The following is a 23,738-nucleotide window of genomic DNA, read 5'->3' on the forward strand; positions in this document are numbered from 1 at the left end:
AAGTAAAATTGATTATACATCATCAATTAAAAAAAAAATTATGGTATAAGTAAATATCAACAAAATAATGTTGCAACTATAGATAAGCTTGCCAATTACAATGGAACAAATTTCATTATATTGCATATACTGAAGAAATAAGAAATAAATCCAACAATTCAACGGGATTTGCTACTTTCGTAGGATTGGTTAAGAAAATCAAGTGCATATTCTCGTGTATTGGAGAAATAACAAATGATGTAAAGTAGTTGTTTTTAACAAGATAAATTCATTTTATATATTTAAAAAAAAACAATCAAAGCAAAACTTAAAAAACAAATTGGAGGAATCTATTTTTCTGTGTATTGCAAATGAATCATACATATAGGAGGTAATTGTCAATACGGTTTAATTAACAAGGGAATTTTTAATTTGGAAAGAAAGGAACATCATTAAGTACGAACAGATAAAAACAAACATATTAAGAATGTACGGAAAAATTTTAAATGGCAAGCATACAAAATTATCATTCTACGAACCTAGAATATTTAAGTTTAACATGTTTAAGTTCATCATACTCTTTTAACTGCGTATGTTCATTGTATATTCAATGTATAATTTCTTTTTTGCTTTGCAATGATTTATTTTTTTGGATCGTAATGTTTAAAACCCCTTCTGTAGGCCTGTGTATTACAAAGGATTTAACGATTAAAAAAAAACTATTCCATTTATCACACTCGGAAGAGCGTGTAGAACCCCACACCCTCATGTGTATACTAGTAATCATTTCTACGTTCCTGTTTTAAGTTGCTCTTTCGTTAAAACCACTGTTCAATGCATACATAACCTTTTTGTGGGGTGGACAATTTACAGCTTGACAAATCTTCGATTGTTGAGGCAAAATGCAATTGTCCCAGAATTACTGTTTCATGTATATTAAATTCCGGTAAATTGAATTATTTGCGGGTTACAGCGATGTGCGGTACTTATAAGAGGGTTTGACTGAATTGCACGATATTTACTAAACACAATCGTATAGCCGTGCTTTATAGTTTTTTAGGTTTCATTTTGATTTTTTCAGCCTTTTCCGCTGTGGATGTTTTTTTGGTTTTTTTTTTGCACCAGTGACAAGTTTTACAACTTTAATACAGAGTTAAAAGTAGATATATTTGTTAATTTATTTCAGCAAGACTATACTGTTTACGGGAAAAAGTCAACATATCAACATTTTCACAATTAATTAATTTTGATAAAACTTTTATTGTTTTATTTGTCGGTAATTGTAAAAGATTTTTACTAACCTAAAGGATTAATAATTTTATCGATTTTAATTATGTAAACAATTACTATTGTCTGTTCTTTTTACATGTGTCCCTGTATTGATTATCCGTAAGGAATACGCGATAGGAATACAGACAAAGAGAAAAAGTAAATATACGCGAATACGACAAATTAACAGAAATATAAATAATAGTCATCCCCATACAGAGTAAAAGACTGACAAATTTATTGCATTTTTAAATTAATTTATTTCTATTTGATATTGTTATTGTCTTTCACAATCCTTGATTCCGTTTCTCGTTTTATTTTTTTTTAGAAATTTGTTGTTTAGAGACCACAAATACTGTGATAACTCGAATTTTCATAAAAAAAATTATCAGTTATCTACACTCTTTCAGATAAAGAACTTCTGCATGTGGACACATTAAAATCATATTATTTACCGGAAATTTCTATTTTCAACTGGTTCATTTTTCTTGCTGCATTTTAAAAATATATCTTGGATCAATAACTTTTAGTTACTTATTTTCTTATATATTTGTCATTAAGTCATTTTAATTGTGAAAAGGAGTAGGCCCAGTAAGACCCCTTTTTGGCCCCAAAATATAGCAGTTTTACAAAATTGTTAAAGTGTAAATTTTCAGCTATTTATTGGAAAGAAGAATAGTTCTGTTACATACATATGGACTGTTTTTGACAATACAATGCACATGTATCGGTTACTAGCATCATTAAGTCATTCTAAATTACTGAAATCGTCAAAATTTTAGCATTCTGGTTAATTTTTAGACGGTTTCCGTCTGAAATGGAAGTGGCCGCATTTGTGTTCATTCTTAATATTTAAATGTAAGTTGTATTTGATGATAATACATAACATATATAAAGGGTGAGAATGAACACGGATGCGGCCACTTTCCTTTTTGACAAAAACCATCTGAAAAGTGACATATTATGGCATATTTGATAGATTTTTCATATTTAAGCTTGAATTTGAGCATCTTTAATGACTAAATCAGTTCAAATCTTTCACATTTACTAATTGAATCGACTGAAGTACACACTTAAGCGTTTAAAAAGTGTCCAAAATCTTTCATCAGATGAACCTGAATTTTGAGGCCAAAATCGGCCCTTACCGGACCTACTCCTTTGTAAAGAAAATCGATAACGTATGGCAAACAAACAAATGGAAGTTTTTAACGACCTTGACTGGCTATACAGCCCTTGCACGGTCGGTCAATAACGTATGGAATGGATTGCAGATAAATATATTTCTCTAATTCTTCGTCAATTTATCCCTTTCTGCACCCATTGTATAAAAAAAATTTAATCAACGTGTGGTTCGTTTGATCTCAGTTCTTCATTGGTTAAAATCCGATTATGACGTCGAATTTTCTTGCTTTCCTCTGAATTTCATTTTGTGACGGCATGAAAAAAGGCGACCATGCCTGATGACGTCCCATAGAAAGAACACATCTTTTTGCAGATCATTCGAAAAGAAGGAATAAATTTGCCTGCGTATTGTTTGAAAATCATTAGAGAAACAGATTCCACCACCAAATCTCGTGTAATACGATATTTATCCACTCTCGACAGTTAAATTTTAAATATTTAAAACGCTCGGCGAGCCTCGCGTTTTAAATTTGAAAATTTAACTGTCTCGAGTGGATAAATATCGTATCACACTCGATGCAGTGGTAGAATCTATATATCTATCGGGGTTGCTTTTCTGCTTGAGTGGTTTACCTTACAAGGAGGCGGACACATTAAAGTTCAAAAGGACTTAACATCAGTTTGAATTAGTTTAACGGGGGCGTGGCTTATTAGTTTGACGGAGGTTAACCGGGTCTCAAAATAACTTGAATGACCGCAAGGGAATCTATTTGACTGGTATTAAAATAGTTTAAAATGGATTGAATAAGATAGAAAACCGTTTTTGATTTTTGTTAATCTGATTCAATAATCCAGTAATTTTTTTTTTAAACCTTGACAAATCTCACTACTAGCCTTGTTAATAGTTTTCTAAAGAATTCATTTGGGGTACAAAGGACAATAATAGGCAATCAAGTAGTAGAGAAGACAGTCGAGCAGACTATTAACAAGGCTAGTAGTGAGATTTGTCAAGGTTATTGTAAATTGGTTGTAATACCTATTTGGCCGTTTAAGCTAAATTCTGGTAACTAGTGTAACCATTGAATTAAAATACCCTAGCTTATTTTGAACAGGCACACATATACATTATATCAAAATACCAGGCGTGTATTGTTGTACGCAAGACAAGCGTTTCGTCACAAAAGACTCTGTCATCAGTGACGCTCGAATCCAAATGTGAAAAAAAGACCAAAATAAAGTAACTAAGTTGAAGAGCATTGAAAACCCAAAATTCCAAAAGGTTTTACTAAATACAGCTAAGAATATAATTATGTAGCGGGGTTAAACATGTTTTCGAGTGCTCAATCCAGTAAGTTAACTAGAAGTGTCTGAGTAAGGCTTTCCCGCTAACATGTTTAAACCACGCCACATTCTGTATGTATGTGCCTGTCCCAAGTCAGGAGCCTGTAATTCAGTGGTTGTCGTTTGTTTATGTGTTACATATTTGTTTTTCGTTCATTTTTTTTTACATAAATTAGGCCGTAAGTTTTCTCGTTTGAATTGTTTTACATTGTCATTTCGGGGCCTTTTATAGCTGACTGTGTGGTATGGGCTTTTCTCATTGTTGAAGGCCGAACGGTGACCTATAGTTGTTAATTTCTGTGTCATTTGGTCTTTTGTGGAAAGTTGTCTCATTGGCAATCATACCACATCTTCTTTTTTATATTTCGGTGCTCAGTGATACGGTTCAGTAGACGACGTTGTCAACACGTAATGGCGGCCATTGTTTGATGTTGGTTTTGGCATTCCACACTGTGAAGTTGCATTTATGACATTCTTGGATGCTTTAACTTTATGCTACACAACATAAAAGGTAAAGGCTTATTTTAGATATTCACCTAATCATTTTCAAATAATTGTGCTTTCAAGAAATGATTTACACGACAAAAATAAAGTGTAAAATTATTTGAAACATGAAATCCGGCCTATCACCATTTCCCATTCATATATTGAATGCACTATTTACACACAAATGAATAAAATCGGATTTCAGCAAAAGGTATCCATCCTTGTCTCCGGAAATATTATACCCACACAAGTTGACAACATCCGTTTTCAAACTGTTCAAATTGTTCTTCACAATCTCCCTGGAAATTATTGACCACTATCACTTGGTGCTCATCAGATAATAGTTTATTATTGTATGCCTCAAACAGCAAATACCGACAAAAATGAATCAAATTTGAATGCACGGGTGATCATGTGTCATGCCGACTGTAAGTTCTCCAAAAAGGGGGTCCCTTTTTCCCCGAATATACCACAGAAAATTTGTTACTTTTTAATTTGCTGAACGTCTCAGGTTTAACTCAAAAGTCCATGCACCAACTTATAAGAATGTAAGACATAATCACTTTGACTGTTGACTTTATACCTGGTTAAATAAAATGTATTTGTCCCAGTTCATATAAAAACGTCCATCGATCTGTACACAATTATTTCCTGCATTTTTTGGACAGAATATTCATTTTCATCCTGTGTCAGCACTCTTGACTAATGTTTATATTTTTTTTCAGTTATTACAATGACTATATGAACATTTACCAGACCAGAATATACATTATCCTAATACTCATGTCCTCTCCCCCCATTATATCTGACTTGTTATATTATTCCAACAATCTAATTAAAGATGAAAATTCATTCACAATATTACTTTCTCAAACTTCATTAATATTATCAAATTCAAGGTGTGATTTATATTAGTGTCAATTCAAAAAAAGGCACTGGCTACGATTACCGACCAAAGGTAAAAATAAGAAATAATTATTGTTACTTTCGAAACTAATTGCCGAAATGTATTTCCAGACAGGGACACAATTTCAAACGGAAATTGCTGGTAACAATAATACTAGTATTGTTTTTTTTTGTCAGCAACTATTTTTACCTTCAAAATTTTACATTTGCAAATTATGTCTTGTGTGGTCTGGTACACGTATGTCAATGAGGACATGTGTAAGTATACACACCAGTAAGTGAGGACTTCACTCACAACTAAGGACGTCCTCAGATGTAAATTGTATGATTATCGCTAAATTGCTTTAATTTTCAATCAAACATAAAATAAAAAGAAAAAATAAGCAAGTCTCACTCGCCGTCTATTATGAGGAAGTGTGAACTATGTGTGTACATCGATATTATTAAACGCCATTTTTGTGGTCGTGCTATAACACAATATCACCAGTGCGCATGCTTCAAAATCGGAACAAGATGGCGGCATCTGGAGGAGCAAGGTACTTGTTTTTTTCAACATTTTATCACGTTTTACTTTTCATTACCATTCATGTTTTTTATTATTTAGGAAGGGCAATGCCTCTAAAATTTAGCATGAGCTGCCGATCGACCATAACTACAGTCCCAGGCAGGGGCGGATGATGGATTCAGCTTTTTTCAAAGGGGCGTAATTTCACGCCGAGTGGAGTGATGCAAAACAAATTTGGACGATTTTATGACATTTTATGCAAAAAATGATACTGTTTCAGATCAAAAGAGGGGAGGGGAGTATGCCCTCTACCAGAGTTGGTAAATTTACCAGCCTGCCCGAGGATGCACGGCTGGTAACTTTCAAACAGGGCTTGCTATTTTTTCCCAAATTTGTATAGCTATATAAATAGCAGAAATTTTTGTTCAGGATTGGCTTGAAATATGAATGAATTTGCTACCCTTACATAATTTCCCATTCTCAACTCTACAAGTATGAAAGCGATTTAATGAAAATATGTGGTCAGTCACTGTGGCTCTTTTATTTCAAGAATGCATGGACCTCATTTGATGAGCAGTTTGCAGTTATAGCCTTCTATTTCCATTTTAATAGTAAATAGGATTTGTCTGATCACGGAGTATGACCAGTGTTTGATCTATGTTTGAGAAAAGTTTTTTTCATTCAAAGTCCACGATGGATGATTACAATGATAAAAAATGTACATGTAGTTGTAAACAAGGTTTCCAGAAGTAAGCAGTGGGAACAGACATGTGACAGAGTTGTCAAGCCACAACTGGAGATTTGGAAATTTTCAGCTGGAGTTTGGGCTTCATAACTGGAGATTTTTTATCGACCTATTTATCGACGTACGCAATGGTTTTTTTGTGTGTTTAAACTGCATATCTTCTTTTTTTGTTTGTTAAAAGAACAATAATTCCATACCTTTCAACAACTCCATATCCATTTTTACTTGATAAAAAAAGAAGATAAAGGGGTTTTCAACTATTTATTCATTATATATAATTCAAGATAAAGCAATCAGCCATCATACAGAGTTGGCAGAAAGTATCTCTGATTTAGCTACATTGTCAACTTTGGTACCACTACTGAACATGCTTGTAACAGAAGGTGTTAAATTGATAGAGTTGTAGGCTTATTGGTGGGTAGCTGTCTCCATCAGTTTGGTCAAATCATTAGGGCCACCACAGTCAGCTTTGCATGAAGTGTAGTAAGCATGGTCTTGACCCTTGGTACTGGATCTGCATCATTTGAAATCAGATCTCCAGGCAGAGTTGAATTTGGCTAGATACTTGGTCTTCTTTTATTTGCTGCTGGGGTATTTGGTGATATAAATTACGGTTTGCATTTTGTCAAATTCTAAAATTTTAGAATAGTCCAAGACAACTGTACTTATATAGGTATTCCATTGGCTTGGATAGAAAACAAGCCACAAATATCATATTTGAGTTGATTTTATTTGTCTTTGAGGTTCAGTAAATGTTCCATGTTTTCAACAGCATCAAATTAAATCGTTGTGTATACAACTTGTACAATTTAATCCTTTGTCAGTATTTCACTTTTAATCAACCTGGCTTGTGTCTTAAACTAGCTAGTTGATCACTAGGTAATTGCCTATTATCTTTTATTTATTGTTGTATATACAGTTTAATCCTAAACACCTCAGGCTAATTTTACCTATTTTAACTTTTGACACAAAATCCATTACAGGAAACTTCCGTTTTTCTCGGACTTTTCCCATATCAATTTCGAGTTTCTCGGACTTTTTCTTTGTCCGTATCGATTTTGTAAACAAAAATGTCTAACGAAAATTTTACGAGGTTGCCATTTTCAAAAAGCGGAAGATTTCAAATTTTAACGGGAGGGACGGAAGAGGGTCTGAAAAGCGGGAGATTTTGACTCCCGCCGGAAGAATCACATGTATGTCCAGGGAATGTCTTACGAAATCCATAGCTGAGAATGCTGCATACATTACAAGGCTTAAATATAAGGAACAGGATCCGATTATGCATGCATTGTTTTATGTTTGTAGAAATTTTCTGTCCAATTCAAGTAACAAAGACCAACCCTTGTTCGATGCAGGGCTCAGAAAAGACCATAAATAACTCTTTCATGCACGTTATAATATACGACTATATTGTCTTACATTGTATACAGGTCTTTTACTAATTTTGTTTTCACTTTGAGAATATTATTTTATAAATATAACGAAAAAAAAAATTCGCTGAACTATTGTACATTATTGTTTAGGGGCCAGCTGAAGCCCGCCTCCAGGTGTGGATTCTCTCACTTGTTGAGACCCATTGGTAGGCTTGCAAGGTTGGGTCACAGGTAAATACACATACCAGAATATAAACCTGGAATGTGTTTCAAAATACAAGTACCTGGGTTTATATTTAAGCTCATCTGGCTCATTTAGTTATGCTCAAAGTGAACTGTACAAGTATCCTTAAAAGCTTATTATCAATTGCGGAAAGATTTTTTATCTCTAAATCCTAACATCAAAACAAGTATTCATGCTTTTGATCACACTGTGAAACCTATTTTATTATATGGTAGTGAAGTATGGGGAATGTTTAATTCTCTTTCCTCTAAATGTAAGAAGGAAGATGTATCTCTTGAAAAATTATATTCAGGTTTACCCGGTGAGAAACTTCACATTAAATTTAACAAATTTATACTTGGTGTGCACAAAAAAACAACAAATGTTGCGTTAGATTTCCAATTTATTTTAATATAATTAAAGCGATGCTATTGTCATGATTGTATTGGTATCGATTAGAGAATTTAGGAAGTAATTTTCCTCTATTGAAAGAGGCATATGAACAATTTAAAACACTTCAGCAACTGAATAAAACATCATGGTATGGTTCAATAAATGTTATATTGAAGTTACTTGGAATTGATTGTACAAGTGCAGTGTGTGAAACCTTTTGTTTTTCTTACTCGCCAAATTGACGAGCAGCTTTTCATTTCAACTCACCAAATTGAAATTCCACTTGCCAGCTTGGAGAGTGACTTACTTTTGGGACTCACCGTCTTTTTCATACATAATTATTAAAAGATATTATTCCAAGTCCACTTACTAAATGTATGTACTTATGTACATTAGTTTTATCCATAACTGGTAACTTGACAATTTAAATTACTATTAACATATAGTAGTCTCAGTTATATAAGGGAGCAGTCAACTTATCTTTTGATTAACTTGGGAGAGGGGTATCAAATAGATTTTTACCACAGCTGACAAGTCAAAAGTTATTTTTATGTCATAACCAGATCTAGACTTCCTTACCTCAATGATTATGGATAAATCTTAGTACAAATGCTGGATTTTGAGCAGCCTCTTCTACTATAATTGTCACTTTTTTATTTTATAAAAACATGAATATTACACTGTGTGGAAAAGTTCTGCACCAAAGGCTTTTTTATATTCAGTTTCTGGTTTTGCTTTTTTATTAGCTCACCTGACCTGACCGCACTTTGCGTCCGTCGTCCGTCGTCCGTAACTTTTACAAAAATCTTCTCCTCTGAAACTACTGGGTCAAATTTAACCAAACTTGGTCACAATCATCATTGGGGTATCTAGTTTTAAAAATGTGTCCGGTGATCCGGTCAACCAACCAAGATGGCCGCCATGGCTAAAAATAGAACATAGGGGTAAAATGTAGATTTTGGCTTATATCTCTGAAACCAAAGCATTTAGAGCAAATCTGACAGGGTAAAATTGTTTATCAGGTCAAGATCTATCTGCCCTGAAATTTTCAGATGAATCTGACAACCCGTTGTTGGGTTGCTGCCCCTGAATTGGTAATTTTAAGGAAATTTTGCCGTTTTTGGTTATTATCTTGAATATTATTATAGATAGAGATAAACTGTAAACAGCAATAATGTTCAGCAGAGTAAGATCTACAATTAAGTCAACTTGACCAAAATGGTCAGTTGACCCCTTGAGGAGTTATTGCCCTTTATAATCAATTTTTAACCATTTTTCGTAAATTTTTGTAATCTTTTACAAAAATCTTCTCCTCTGAAACTACTAAGACAAATTTAACCAAACTTGTCCACAATCATCATTAGGGTATATAGTTTAAAAAATGTGTCCGATGACCCCGCCCACAAACTAAGATGGATGACATGGCTAAAAAATAGTACATAGGGTAAAATGCAGTTTTTGGCTCATATTAGGTATGACACATGATTTTTTTAACACATTCCTTCCATAATATAAATGCTTTTAACTTACAGAGCTCATAAAAACAAAGAAAATGGTGTTTAAAATATGAAGATACCTTTAGCGGTTCAAAAGTTATGACCAAAACAAATTTAAAAAATAGCGATATTTTCTGCCACTTTTGCTATATTTGATACAAAAATGATAAAATCTCTAATTTTAGAGGCTTTTATCTCCACATTTGTTGCTAACAAAACCTAAATAATCTCTAAATCTTCTAATTAGGGATATATTAGACTGGTATGGTCTTTACTAGTTACATAAACCCAAAGTTTCCAAAAATATAAACACCACAAATAGGTCTTCAAGCACCCTCGGAAACGTGTCCGAACTGCAGAAACGACAGAGTCCAGCATTTTTTCTCTTGAATTGGCTGTAATTCCTTTACTATTTGCATTACCTCCTTACAAATTTGGCTACCAGGGTAATTTGGCATGCTCTTTCATTTGGCATTGTCAAAATTGCAATATCTTAAGTGGAAATTTGAGTTTTGTTACCATGGTAACCATTTTTTTCAATGATCTAATTTGAAGCAACCATCGTACAACCTGTTAAATATTCAATTTCCAAATTATCTTTGCACACATTTGTTTTCTGAGACTTTTTGGCATGCTTTTTCTTTTATCAATGTTAAAGATATATTTACTGGTCAGGACATGATAGTTTTGTTATCCTTAATTAGTCAATTACCATGGCAACAATTAACTACAACTTTCCACAAAATATATTGGATACTTTAAAATTAAAAAATTACTGTTTTGTTTCAATGTTTTTTTAAAGGAAGACCATGTAATTTCTAAAATGTATATGGTGTATCCTTTCAGGGAAAAACAACCAAATGTGTTTATTTCAAATATGTCTGCAGTCATGGTAATGTGAATCTTTAAAAGGTTGGTTTGGCCAAAAATGATATAAAACAGTGGAATATGTAATAATTTAAGTAACAAGATAAAATAGCAATTAACAGTTACATGTAACATTGAAAATAAACATTTTCAGAACAGATTAACAATTTTCAAAGTATTTTTCCACAAATTGTTTATGCAATACTTCAATTTCATCCATGTCGGGAATGAGCCAATGTCTAAGCCCCAGAGAGGGCATTATTTCAAAATCAGAATAAATTATAAATTTGTCATTAATACTATCTATATCGTCTTTGTTTGGCCAAATAAAAGTATTTCCTCTCATACTTTTTCGTTTTAAAAACTTTACAGTGTATGCATTGTCAATTATATCAATAATTTCCCCTGGATACCAATTATCCTCGTAGGATACTGCAACCCATATCCCTTTTTCTAAAACTTTCTGTTCGTCAATTTTCAAAGTTAGTGTTAAAACATCTTTCATTTGGTTAACAGTGTTTTTCCACATTATGTCTTTTTTATCAACATCTAAATTCATAAATTGTTTACAATAAAGTAACTGATTTCTGAGTTTTTCTTTCTTTAATCTGATTGTTTTAGACGATTGTAAAAGACAGTCAACATCCTTCCTAGATCGCACTATACCACCCATTAGCCTCACATTTAGTTCAATTTTGTTTATTTCCATCTTTTTCTTTTGTTCAAGCTGTTGTTTTTTCTTCTTTATTTGCTGTAAATGTGTTTTCCTAGCTTCCATAACACTCTTTTCATATGCAATTTCTTTTGACTTTAAAGATTTAGCACTTTTTCTAGCTTTTAAAAGTAAAACTTTCCTGGAATTTTTAGTTTTAGTTTTTAGCCATTGTATTGTTTTATTTCGTTTGAGCATACTTATTGCAGAATGATGTCTTAAAGTTGCATTTGGTTTTCTTTTGAAATAAAAGTCTAGATCTCCAAACAAATTTTCCGCGGGTATATTTGTTAACTTGCTATGTGATGTTCTTGATTTCAGATCTGGATCAGGGAGCGATCCATATACTCCATTTTCAAGGTGGTCATTAAGTTGTCTTTTTACAATTGTCAACATGGATGAACATATAATTTTAAGAATGTCATTAGTTTTAGGATGTATCTTTGCCTTGTTGAATACCTGTTGAATTATGTCATGTGGATATTGTTCATACAAACTAGGAATTTCGTCATAATTAAAATCAAAAACATTGAAATCATTTGAGCTCCAATCAACCAATCTATCTCGTAAAGGTATAATAAATTTGTAGAGATCTAAGTAATGTTCATCACTGTTAATTACATTCCAGAATGGTTCAGCTAAAATCATAGATGCTATGGCAATGGCGGAAACATGGGAGAGAACATCAGGACATTTAATGTCAGCAAGAACAGATTGCAATTTATCATTTGGGTTTTCTCTATAGTTCGAAATAAAGTCAATTATGTCTTCAGAATGGTTCAAAATAGAAACAGCACCTGTAAACAAATTGTTGAACCTATTCCCCCTGTAATTTATAATCATGGAAGATTTTTGTTTTAGAGCTAAAAAAGCAAGCCACTCCTGTCTTGCACCGTTCTTCTCGTCACCCCTTGGACCTAAAACTTCTGAAGCCATACGAATTAATCTGATGGATGATGGCTCAGAATTGTGTTTGAAACGAGCAAATTTTGGCAATGAATCTCTTCCAATAGGTGGAGTTTGTTTTGCTAATTCTTTAAGTGATTTTGTTATTTCATTGTGGAAGCCTAAAAGTACATGTGCACTGCAATAAAAGAAATTAAGTTTTGATATGTCGTTCTCATTTAAATCTTCTGTCAATTTTAATTTTCTCCATTCATCAATAATTTCATTTGTTTTTTTCATCACGCTTGAACGATCACTCATCATAGCTGTAAGTTGCAACAATAATTTATTAATAGATATGCTTTGAAGATCAGCAAACTCATTTAAAGAGTCTTTAATTGTTTGAGCAACAGTATCTGAATCCTCCCTTGCCACTGATTTATATCCTAATGATAATGTACCGGTTTTTGTATGTACTCCTAAATCTATTATTTTTTTTCCTTCACGACCGGTGCCATCTGAGAAAATGTCAAATTGCTGACAGTTAGCCAATGTTTCACTCACATGATGTTTAGCTAAAACATGTCCTTCATCACATATATTTGAAATTGTCGATCTACATGGCAAATCTGATGGTACAGAGTCAAACAAGTTGTTGCTTACAATATTTATAACTTTAGAAATTTTGTTTGCAGAAATATCACTGCCATGGAGATCCATAATGCATGTTCGCATGCTATCAGTGTATCTGAAACCTTCCTTTGTAGATACTTTTTTATTTTGATTTTCTGCCTCAATTATATCTAACTGATCATTTGCAACACTTAACTCTCTCTTTAGATTTAATGTTTCAATTTTTTTATTTTCTAAATCAACATTTTGGCTGTGTAATTTCTGTTTGAGTTTGATATTAAATTTCTTCGCATGAGATAATCGGTTTGACAATCTGTGAATTTTTATTTTTTTTTCATTCTTTTTTTTGGCAAAATCTGATTCAATAGCTCTTATTCTTGCATTTAGACCACTGTTTTCTCTGTTTAAAGCTTTATTCTTCTCTATTATTTTTCTTTCTTTCTTTTCAAGCTTTTTCTGTTTTCGCCTTAATCTCTTACAAAAATTTTCCTTTTTCAAAGAAGTCAAATTTTCTTTTAAAGATTTATTTTCTTCTTTTAAGTTTACATTTGCCTCCTTTGTCAACCTTAGTTTTCTAAGTTCCTGGTTTCTTTTCACTGATTCAGATTCATTATTCCTGATGTTTTTCTTTTGTTCAACAATTTGTTCTTTTAACACTTCATTTTCAAAACACAACTCTTGATTTTCAGTCAAAACTTCTCTCTGATTTGCTACAAGTTTTAAACACTGCCTTTTTAATGATCTATCATTTTTCTTCATATCTGTTTGTAATTTTGGTTGTAAAGTACTATTAAGAAACTTAAAGAATTTGGATGATTTAAAAGTGTCAAGATCTTCATTTTGTCTATTTTTCATGTAACTTTGAAAATTGTCATTAATTTTCTTGTATAAATATAGAACTTTATGTTTGTTCACAAGCATGCCTTCTGACAACATATTGTTGGTCCATTCAGCCACATCTGACCATGTATAGGAATACCGGTTTTTGAAAAGACAGATTTCATGGAAAGCTTTCACAGTTAAAAGAGTACTTGATAAATTTTCCGGTGGATGGAGCAGAGTTGACCGGCGTATACCTAATGCATCACAAACATTTCCTATACTTTCATTATTAATAGTTGTAGGCTTTTCTTGAGGAGTTAACTGATAAACAATATTCTTTAAATTTATGTTTTTATTCACATTGTTCATTACACTTCTGGTGACATTGGCCCATTTTTTTGGTACTGTAACAGCAGGCATGGCATAACGTAATACATCTTCAAGGGTTGCATATATAGGACACTCCATTTCCTGCACCATCGTGAAAAGTAGGGCATATTGTACATTTGTGATTGACTGTATTCCTACAATAGAAAGTACATTTATATAACAAGTATTAACTAAATCATCAGAAGATGCTAAAACAAAACAGCAGTTACCTGTATTGCATTGTTTTATTAGTACAATTTTAGACCCATCTATTAAATAAGATCCAAATGACTTCTAAGATTTATATATTCAGAATTTATAAACAGGGTTTTTTCTTCCATTCAATAATGTATTAAGATATTAATAATATCATTAATTCCCCAAAATTGTATCTCTACAGAGAGAAAAAAATAAATAAGGCTATGAATGACGACGAAAAAATAAACTGTTTGTCTCAGAAGTTTTATCCCTCTTTCCTGCTGCCCCCCAAATAAACCTGGGAAAAAAACTAAGTCCAGACCTTGGAAAAATTTGAGCAGCACTTCCCCTACAATAGACAATTTTAGTTTCACCCCCACCCTATTTCACCCAGGCCAGAAGGGAGGAATATATTTGCAAAAAAAAAAAAAAAAAAAAAAGGAGAAAGAATGGGGGGCAGGTCTCATTTATCAGACATGAGACCATCCAATTCTCTCTTTTTCAATATTTATTATCATTTCTTACAGTAAAATATATAATCTTACCTGCTTTTATCTTTTTGTTGATCAAATCATGTAAAAATTCCTCATTCCAGTCACTCAAGTCCATTAATTGTTGACGTTCCATTTTTTTTCTGAAAATTTTTGACGTTTGACGTAACGTTTACTTTTGTGGCGTCGTTAGTAACGGAAGAGTACAAAGGTCATGACCGGCAAATGAGCCAATTTCGTTAGTTTCGAACTTTCAACTGTATTTTGAAGAAAAAATTCTCAGCTTTCTAATGATACATTTTTCAAATATTAAACTAATTGGGAACCTTTTGTAAAACTCAAATTAAGACTTTAAATATATTTTTTTACCGTAAAAAATAAATTTTCTTTAAAGAAAAATATATCATCTCAAAATACGAAACTGCCGCTTTTAAATGGACCATAGATTATATGCAAATGACGACTGGCTCATTTACCGGCGAAGCCATGAAATTCACCCTTTTTATCAACAAACGCAAATTTTTTACCGTGACGTCGGGAAGAAATTCAATACTCGCTGATCGGACCTTTTCAGATAAACAGGAAAATATGTAAAAAACTTCTTTTGCAACGAAATTTGGCAGAATTAATCAGTGGGTTACAGTTGTTTACAAAATGTTATTTTCAATTTCTTTTTCAATACAACCTTTTCTGCAGGGAAATTTGAAAATTCAATTTTATTTCATGACCACCAATGTACGATGACAAAATGGCGTCATGTGTCATACCTACTCATATCTCTGAAACCAAAGCATTTAGAGCAAATCTGACTATGGGTAAAATTGTTTATCAGGTCAAGATCTATCTGCCCTGAAATTTTCAGACCAATCAGGCAAATCGTTGTTTGGTTGCTGCCCCTGAGTTGGTAATTTTAATGAAATTTTGTCGTTTTTGGTTATTATCTTGAATATTATTATAGATAGAGATAAACTGTAAACAGCAATAATGTTCAGCAAAGTAAGATCTACAATTAAGTCAACTTGACCAAAAAGGTCAGTTGACCCCTTAAGGAGTTATTGCCCTTTATAGTCAATTTTTAACCATTTTTCGTAAATTTTTGTAATCTTTTACAAAAATCTTCTCCTCTGAAACTACTTAGACAAATTTAACCAAACTTTTACACAATCATCATTAGGGTATATAGTTTAAAAAATGTGTCCGATGACCCCGCCGGCGAACCAAGATGGACGACATGGCTAAAGATAGAACATAGGGGTAAAATGTAGATTTTGGCTTATATCTCTGAAACCAAAGCATTTAGAGTAAATCTGACATTGGGTAAAACTGATTATCAGGTCAAGATCTATCTGCCCTGAAATTTTCAGACCAATCAGGCAACACGTTGTTGGGTTGCTGCCCCTGAATTGGTAATTTTAAGAAAATTTTGCAGCTTTTGGTTATTATCTTGAATATTATTATAGATAGAGATAAACTGTAAACAGCAATAATGTACAGCAAAGTAAGATCTACAAATAAGTCAACATGACCAAAATTGTCAATTGACCCCTTAAGGAGTTATTGCCCTTTATAGTCAATTTTTTACAATTTTTTCATAAATTTTGGAAATTTTTGTAAATTTTTACAAAATATTTTCCACTATAACTACTGGGCCAAGTTCATTATAGATAGAGATAATTGTAAGCAGCAAGAATGTTCAGTAAAGTAAGATCTACAAACACATCACCATCACCAAAACACAATTTTGTCATGAATCCATCTTTGTCCTTTGTTTAATATGCACATATACCAAGGTGAGCGACACAGGCTCTTTAGAGCCTCTAGTTTAGTTTCTTTTGTTTTTTTAAATTATTTAGCCTTAAAAACTTTTCCATATTGAAATTACTATTTCATAATTTGCCTCCAGATTGAACTTGTTTAACATTCAGAGAAGTATAAAAAATGGCTTTCAAATCTGGTCAACGAATACAATGTCCATCCTGTATTTTGCTTAGGCAACAACCATTTTCTTATCTGGGGGGGGGGGGGGGGGGGGGGGGGGGGGGGCTGGGATTTTTTTGAAAAAAATATTTTGATGGCCTAGCTGACCGAAAAAAAATTTAGATTTTGCACTGTAGCTGAAAATTTTTTTATGGTTTTGTGAAAAACATGATAGGAAAAAAAAATTTTGCTTTCCTTTTCATAAGAAAAAAAAAATTTTATCGCAGGAAGGTTCTGAAAAAAAAATTATGAACACAATGAAAATCCCAGGCCCCCCCCAGATAAGAAAATGGTTGTTGCCTTAAAATAAACATACATGGACCATAGGAAAGTAATAAAATTATAAAATGTTTTATTTGTAACCCACTGATAGTCCCCACTGTATGCAAATTACATTTATTTTAGTCATTTCAAGAAATTAAAATCAGTGAGGTGGGGATCGTATAATAGGTTTTAGCACGCTGATTCAATGAAGTGTCAAGGTCGTCATAATAATGTTTTAGTTTGCCATCACTTCCTGGGTATATGCACAAGGATATGTCTTTTTTACCCTCTTTGCCATGGTATTTGCCTTTTTACCCTTCACACAATGCCTGATCATTTGTGTGTTTTATTAAATACAGTTAGTGAAAGAATTATGGTATAAAATCAAATATTTAACTTAATCATCCATATTGATATGCAGTGTAATTAAACAAATAATGCCCCAAGGGTGACTGCATGGGGAATAGAAATATGGTCACTACAGGTCTTCTTCCGACCGGCAGTAAAACCCTTGCCAAAGTGGGGCGGCCATTTGGCTGTGCGGGATGTATCAAGTATGCAGCCACGTCCGGTCAGAAGGGGACGTTAAATCTGATGCCTCGTGGAGAGAGTGCCACGCTCTCTGCACGTTAAGAACCCTTTTAACAACTCTCTGAGGGGTCCGTAGGTGGCCTGTTGCTAGGCAAAATTTCTGTCCCTATCCAATATACCCTCATTTTCCAGTGGCAGCAGGGGTGTGGAAATGCTATGCCCGACTCGCCCGACTCGTCCATTTGAACAACCGGACAAGTAATTTTTGTCGAGCCTAGCTCGACATAGGGATAATGATCCAGCAGCGGCGGCGACGTTAGCTAACTTCTTAAATGCTTTATATTTTAGAAGCTAGAAGACCTGGATGCCTTATACTTTGTATATAGATGCCTTATGTTACGAAGTTACTGTCTGTCATATGTCAATTGTCCTTGACCTCATTTTCATGGTTCAGTGACTACTTGAAAAAAAAGTCAACATTTTTTGTAATGTTAATTTCTTTCTTATTATGAGTAATAGGATAACTATATTTAGTATGTGCGTACCTTGCAAGGTCCTCATGCCCGTCAGACAATTTCCATTTGACCTCGACCTCATTTCATGGATCAGTGAACAAGTTAAGTTTTCGTGGTCAAGTCCATATATCAGATACTATAAGCAATAGGTCTACTATATTTGGTATATGGAATAATTGTAAGGTGTACATGTCCAACTAGTAGGTGTCATCTGACCTTGACCTCATTTTCATGGTTCAGTGGTCAAAGTTAAGTTTTTGAGTTTTGGTCTTTTTTTCTAATACTATATGCAATAGGTCAACTATAGTTGGTGTATGGAAATATTTTATGATGTACATGTCAAACTCGCAGGTTTTATTTGACCTTGACCTCATTTTCACGGTTCATTTCTCAGTGTTAAGTTTTTGTGTTTTGGTCTGTTTTTCTTCAACTATAAGCAATATATCAACTATATTTGTTGTATGGAAGGATTGTAAGGATTATATGTCTGTCTGGCAGGTATCATCTGACCTTGACCTCATTTTCATGGTTCATTGGTCAATGTTAAGTTTTCATGGTTAAGTTTGTTTCTTAGATACTATAAGCAATAGGTCCACTATATTTAATGCATAAATTGATTGTTAGGTGTACATGTCTGCCTGGCATGGTTCATCTGAACTTGACCTCATTTTCATGGTTCATTGGTCAATGTTAAGTTTTCTTGGTTAAGACTGTTTCTTAGAAACTATAAGCAATAGGTCAACTATGTTTGGTTTATTGAATGATTGTAAGGTGTACATGTATTTCTCGTTTGGTTTATCTGACCTTGACCTCATTTTTTTGGATCATGTTAAGTTTATGTGTTACTTGTACTAAAGCTTTATATTTAGGACTATCAACATAAAATCTATGGTTAGTAAAGAAGGCGAGACATTTCAGTGTGTGCACTCTTGTTTTTGTCTGGGTTGCCCGTGGACAAGTAAAAAATTACAGTTGACAAAATTCATTTAATCAAAAATATAGAATTATTTTCATAATTTATTAAGATGTATTATTTTATGTAAAAGAAACCAATGATCAACACGTGAAAAACATATATTTAAATCAAAACATCAATGTTCATGATGACAAGTATAAAAAAAAAAACGGAAATAGATCGATAACCAAAATTAATAAAAATAAGGCCACATTTAAAAATATTTTGGTTTGCCCAAACCCTACCCAAAGGTAGAGACAGTGGGTAGGTAGGTAGGCATTTTCTTTTTTTTTTCTACAAAGAGAAATTGAAGTGTCAGACGTTTGTTAGTCTTCATGCCTATCTGATTAAAAAAAACTTTTTCACATCAGGACAATAAAAGATTTTGAGTAGGCAGCTATTTTCTGGGTAGGTAGGGTTAGGGCAAACAAACATATTCTTTTTTATGGCCTAAGTATGCGAACCCGGGTCTCATAAACATTGCGATATCTTTGTCCATTGACCCGGGATCGTCGATTAGGTTTTATTTGCCATCTCACAGAAGTGTTATTTTAATTTTTCATGATTGCATGGGTCTTAGCGAGATGGATAAATACCTGATAAAAACACCAAGACCTGGTGATCAAGACAAAAAGAATAAAAATAATAATGACGAGTCGAGAAAAAAACGGAAAACACAGGTGGAGAAAGACAAGGAATATGAAAAAAAACAAAAACAGAAGCGAGAATTCCAGACCTCGTGGCTCTTCAGTGAGAAACTTCTGAAAATAAATTAAATTTTTGCACAATTTGTAGGAAATGCCTACATCTTGCTGATCAAAAGTCTTACTTATTTGTTGGCAAATTAATAGATAGAAGGGACACCAAAATCAATGTTCTGCAAAACACCAAGCTTGTCTGATGAAAGAAAACAGTAAAATTAAACAGGTGTCTGGGGAAATGGACAAAACATTGCCCTCTAGATGTCTTTTGGTTGTTTTGCTTTTGGGTTTCTATCTGATTGATGTTAACCCCATACCACCTTTTATTTATTCACAAACAATATCACAAACATCATTTATATTGTAATACAAAACAGATTTACGGTGACCTATAGTTGTTAAATTCTACGTCATGTGGTCTCTGGTAGAGCATGTAGAGAGTTGTCTCATCATGCTCATTGCATGCAATCATACCACATCATTCTATTTTTCTAGTAAGAATCATACATGCTCATAGTAAAATACTTCAATATTTACAGGGAAATTCAGGGCAATTAACTTTTTTTCTGGACAAGTAAAATTTACAGTTTAACTTGCCCAGGGACAAGTGCTCACAACAAAAATTTCCACACCCCTGGGCAGTCTAAATTTCCCTGACCTTCATCCCGGACGGCCTCTATTACAGGACCTACCTATTTTATTTATTGTTAATTAATTTGTTCTCGTCCTGAACATGCATGAAATATTTGCCACTGGACGTTAAGCAACCAACAATCAATCAATTTAACAAGTAAAAAATATGTGAACATGATATATATCTGTTCAATTATATGGTTAGAATTTTATATATATGTATTAGATACACACATGAGCGCGTAAGCCCGATTGGGTGAATCTAATTTACACCAAGATATTATTGTGAATGCAGAATGATAGTTTTCCATAATTTAGGAGGGGGGTCTTTCAGTGATTTGACCATATGTTATAGAAAAGCATGATAAATGCAGGATATCCAATTTCATTTAACGACATCTTGGTGTAAATATATATCTATATCTTTTAAACCTACCAATATTGTTTGGTTTCTATTGCAATGACTGTAGGTAAAATAACATTCATTGCTGAAATATATCCAAATTAGAAATGTGAATACATAAGCAACACAACAGGTGCCACTAGTGCCGCAGGAACTGCTTACACTCCCAGAGTACCTGTCCACCCCTACTTTTTTTTATAAAAGGGTTTATGCTGCTCAATCTTAATTTTCTGTGAAGTGTTTTATTAAGTTGTCTGTATTTCTGTTGCTTTTCTTATTCACTATGGTGTTGTCTGTTTTTTTCATCATGTTCATTGCCCTATGGTATCTACTTTCTCTTTTTAGACCGGTCATTTTTTGTTACATGTATGTATTAGATGTAAGCTTCTCATATCTGAGGGTCGTCAGACCCGAAGATATGAGACGATTACATCTGATTTACATAGAAGTAATAAATAAATATTTCATCTTTTCTCTTGTTCTAAAAAAGAGCAATTAGTTTTTTTTATAAAACAGGAAAAGTGTCATTATCTCAAATTTTCCAGATGCAGTAACACTTTCAGAAGATGTTTTTTTTTTATATGGATTTGGAATGAAATCTTGATTGCGTCTATTTTTCTGTCATCAAATTGATACCTTATCACTGCTTTTGTATGGCAACATGAATCGCTGTACTATCTTGTCTTTTTTCTGGTTTAGTTGCCAAAACCGGAACTTTTTGCTGATAAATGATAACACTTCTATATATAAATACCCTAATAAAAGCTATAATTACCAAAGTCCTCCTTTCCATACATCTTCTCTTTTTTAACTGTGATATACATGTATTTAGTTGATTTTGACAACTCATGTTCACGGATAGCTTGGTGAACTTCCTCCAAGGAATGTACACATAGAACCTCATATGTATGCAGATGTATCTGGGGTAGTAAGTCAGCAATCAGGCAAAAGTAGGTCACTTGGACCCACATTTCATGCTTCAATGACTGGTTCAGTTTAATGTTCATATCTCAGCAACTATAAGTTGTAGGATCATGTAAACTTTTATGTACAGGGGTAGTAAGTCAGCATCCAGGCAAAGTAAGTCGCTGTGACCTATATTTAACTCTTTATTGACTTTATTGACTTTAGTCAGTATTTCTTAATGAAATTCAATGAAACTTTCACAGATTATTGTCATGGTGGATAACCTACGTCATTGTCACATGATTTGACGGACAAGGAACCCACGAAAAAGGTAAACAAAGCCCACTTTAAGACACGATATCTCAAGTTCTCCTGAAGCAAATAAAAAACTAATAAATGGCAAGACCCCTTTTTATGCCATATTAATCATTTGGAACAGAAATGAGATTTTGCAAACACTTCGAAAACATGACGTAGGTTATCCACCATGATTGTGCACCTTCTATTTTAAATTTTAATTCAAATGAATTTTGGGGTTTCCCATAGCAAAACATCACATAGGGGGGAGCAGGGGGTATCATTTAGTGAGCTTTGCTCACAGTATTTCTGGTTATATTACATATTAAATGCTGTTTTGTTCATAAAAAGACAAAGTGTTAACTTTGAAGAATGTCGTACATGTATTAGAATTTGGATTTTAGCATGATACTTATTATATCGTAGGTTGAGGAAAAGGAAGAAAGATATCGATGGACATGGTGGATTGGAATACAGATCAGACCAGACGGCGGACAGTCAAATAGGTATATCATGGTGATTATGGAAGTTGCTGTTTTTGCCTTGTTGCTATTGTAGTCTTGCCCATTTGTGTACAGATCATTGTGTCTTCTATCCATGTAATATTGTATACACAATTTCTAGTGTTATCCCCATGCAGGCCTTTAGGGTTTTCGACTCCTTCTTGTTAGAGAACTAATTAACAGAATTTGACCAAACTTGGTAGAGATTATCCCCATGAGGTCCCTTCCAATTTGTGTGACTTTGGTGCTGTTTCGTCAAAAAGCATGGCTGCCAGGACTAATCATGCTAATTGAATTTTCTTATTGGCCGATTTTCTAAGATCTTCTTGAGAACCCATGCTGGATTGAACTGAAATTTGGTAGATATGTTCCCATTGAGATGTCTTAATCAAGTTAATAAGTGTTGTTACTTTAGTAGTTGTTTGAAGATTGTAAATACATATAGCCACCAACCGAGGTCAAAGTTTACCATGTTACCCTGAAATCCTATTGGGAATGACATTTTTGTCTCGCCTGCAACAAAAAGTCTCGGTATGCGAGACATTGGGATTACAATCCAGTAGCAGTGGCAGCGGCGTAAACTATTTGTATTAGGCTTTTATATTTCGGAGGTTAGTAGACCTGGAGGCTTCATACTTTGTATATAGATGCCTTATATTACAAATATTCCGTCGGTCATATGTCCATTGTCCTTGCACTGATTTTCATGGTTTAGCGACTGCTTGAAAAAAAAGTAGTTTTTTTGTTACATGAATTTCTTACTTACAAATGTATTATCATGATTATGAGTAAAATGATAACTATATTTGGTATATAGGTTCCTGACAAGGTCTACATGTCTGTCAGACAGGGTTAACCTGACCTCAACCTCATTTTATGGATCAGACATCAAGGTTAAAGTTACATGATCATGATGATTAAGGTCCGTTTCTTAGATGCAGTAAGCATTAGGTCAACAATATTTGGTGTATGGAATGATTGTAAGGTGTACATGTCAGTCTTGCAGGTTTTATCTGACCTTGACCTCATTTTCAAGGTTCATTGGTCAATGCTAAAATTTTGTGTTTTGGTCTTTTTTTTCTAATGCTATAAGTAATAGGTCAACTATAGTTGGTGTATGGAATGATTATAAGGTGTTCATGTCTGTCTGGCAGAGTTCATCTGACCTTGACCTCATTTTCATGGTTCATTGGTCAATGTTAAGTTTTCCTGGTTATGTCTGTTTCTCAGTTACTATA

At 33.3% G+C, this 23,738-nt stretch overlaps 1 protein-coding gene and 2 long non-coding RNA genes across 5 annotated transcripts in view; 2 read left to right on the forward strand and 1 right to left on the reverse strand.

Annotated features, from left to right (window-relative positions):
* Positions 1–5,359: 5,359 nt before the first annotated feature.
* Positions 5,360–23,738, forward strand: part of LOC127723183 (uncharacterized) — a 34,378-nt gene continuing 15,999 nt past the window's right edge. Inside the window, exons 1-2 of one of the 3 annotated variants that reach the window (XR_007991926.1) lie at positions 5,360–5,639; positions 22,424–22,503. This is a non-coding gene — a long non-coding RNA (uncharacterized LOC127723183). Of the gene's footprint in view, positions 5,640–7,864; positions 7,958–21,312; positions 22,032–22,423; positions 22,504–23,738 lie in introns of those variants that run through there. The other 2 variants (XR_007991928.1, XR_007991927.1) reach the window with 2 other exon arrangements.
* On the forward strand, positions 9,132–16,641 carry LOC127723185 (uncharacterized). Its single transcript, XR_007991930.1, has 2 exons — positions 9,132–9,563; positions 15,847–16,641. It is a non-coding gene; the product is annotated as an uncharacterized LOC127723185 (long non-coding RNA).
* LOC127723174 (repetitive organellar protein-like) lies at positions 9,812–15,585 on the reverse strand. The gene is made up of 2 exons (XM_052229685.1): positions 14,870–15,585; positions 9,812–14,281 (listed from the first exon to the last, which is right to left on the reverse strand). The coding sequence occupies exons 1-2, from the start codon at positions 14,949–14,951 to the stop codon at positions 10,866–10,868; spliced, it is 3,498 nt and encodes a 1,165-aa protein (XP_052085645.1). The 5' UTR covers positions 14,952–15,585; the 3' UTR covers positions 9,812–10,865.

This window comes from Mytilus californianus, unplaced genomic scaffold, assembly GCF_021869535.1.
Source record: "Mytilus californianus isolate M0D057914Y unplaced genomic scaffold, xbMytCali1.0.p SCAF_13, whole genome shotgun sequence".
NCBI classification, from domain to species: Eukaryota; Metazoa; Mollusca; class Bivalvia; order Mytilida; family Mytilidae; genus Mytilus; species Mytilus californianus.

Bases quoted from the DNA above. Each gene is read 5' to 3' on its own strand.
- LOC127723174 (XM_052229685.1), bottom strand. From the start codon at position 14,951: ATGGAACGTCAACAATTAATGGACTTGAGTGACTGGAATGAGGAATTT. The intron at 14,282-14,869 runs GTAAGATTATAT...TTTCTATTGTAG, and splicing joins CAACAAAAAGATAAAAGCAG to GAATACAGTCAATCACAAAT.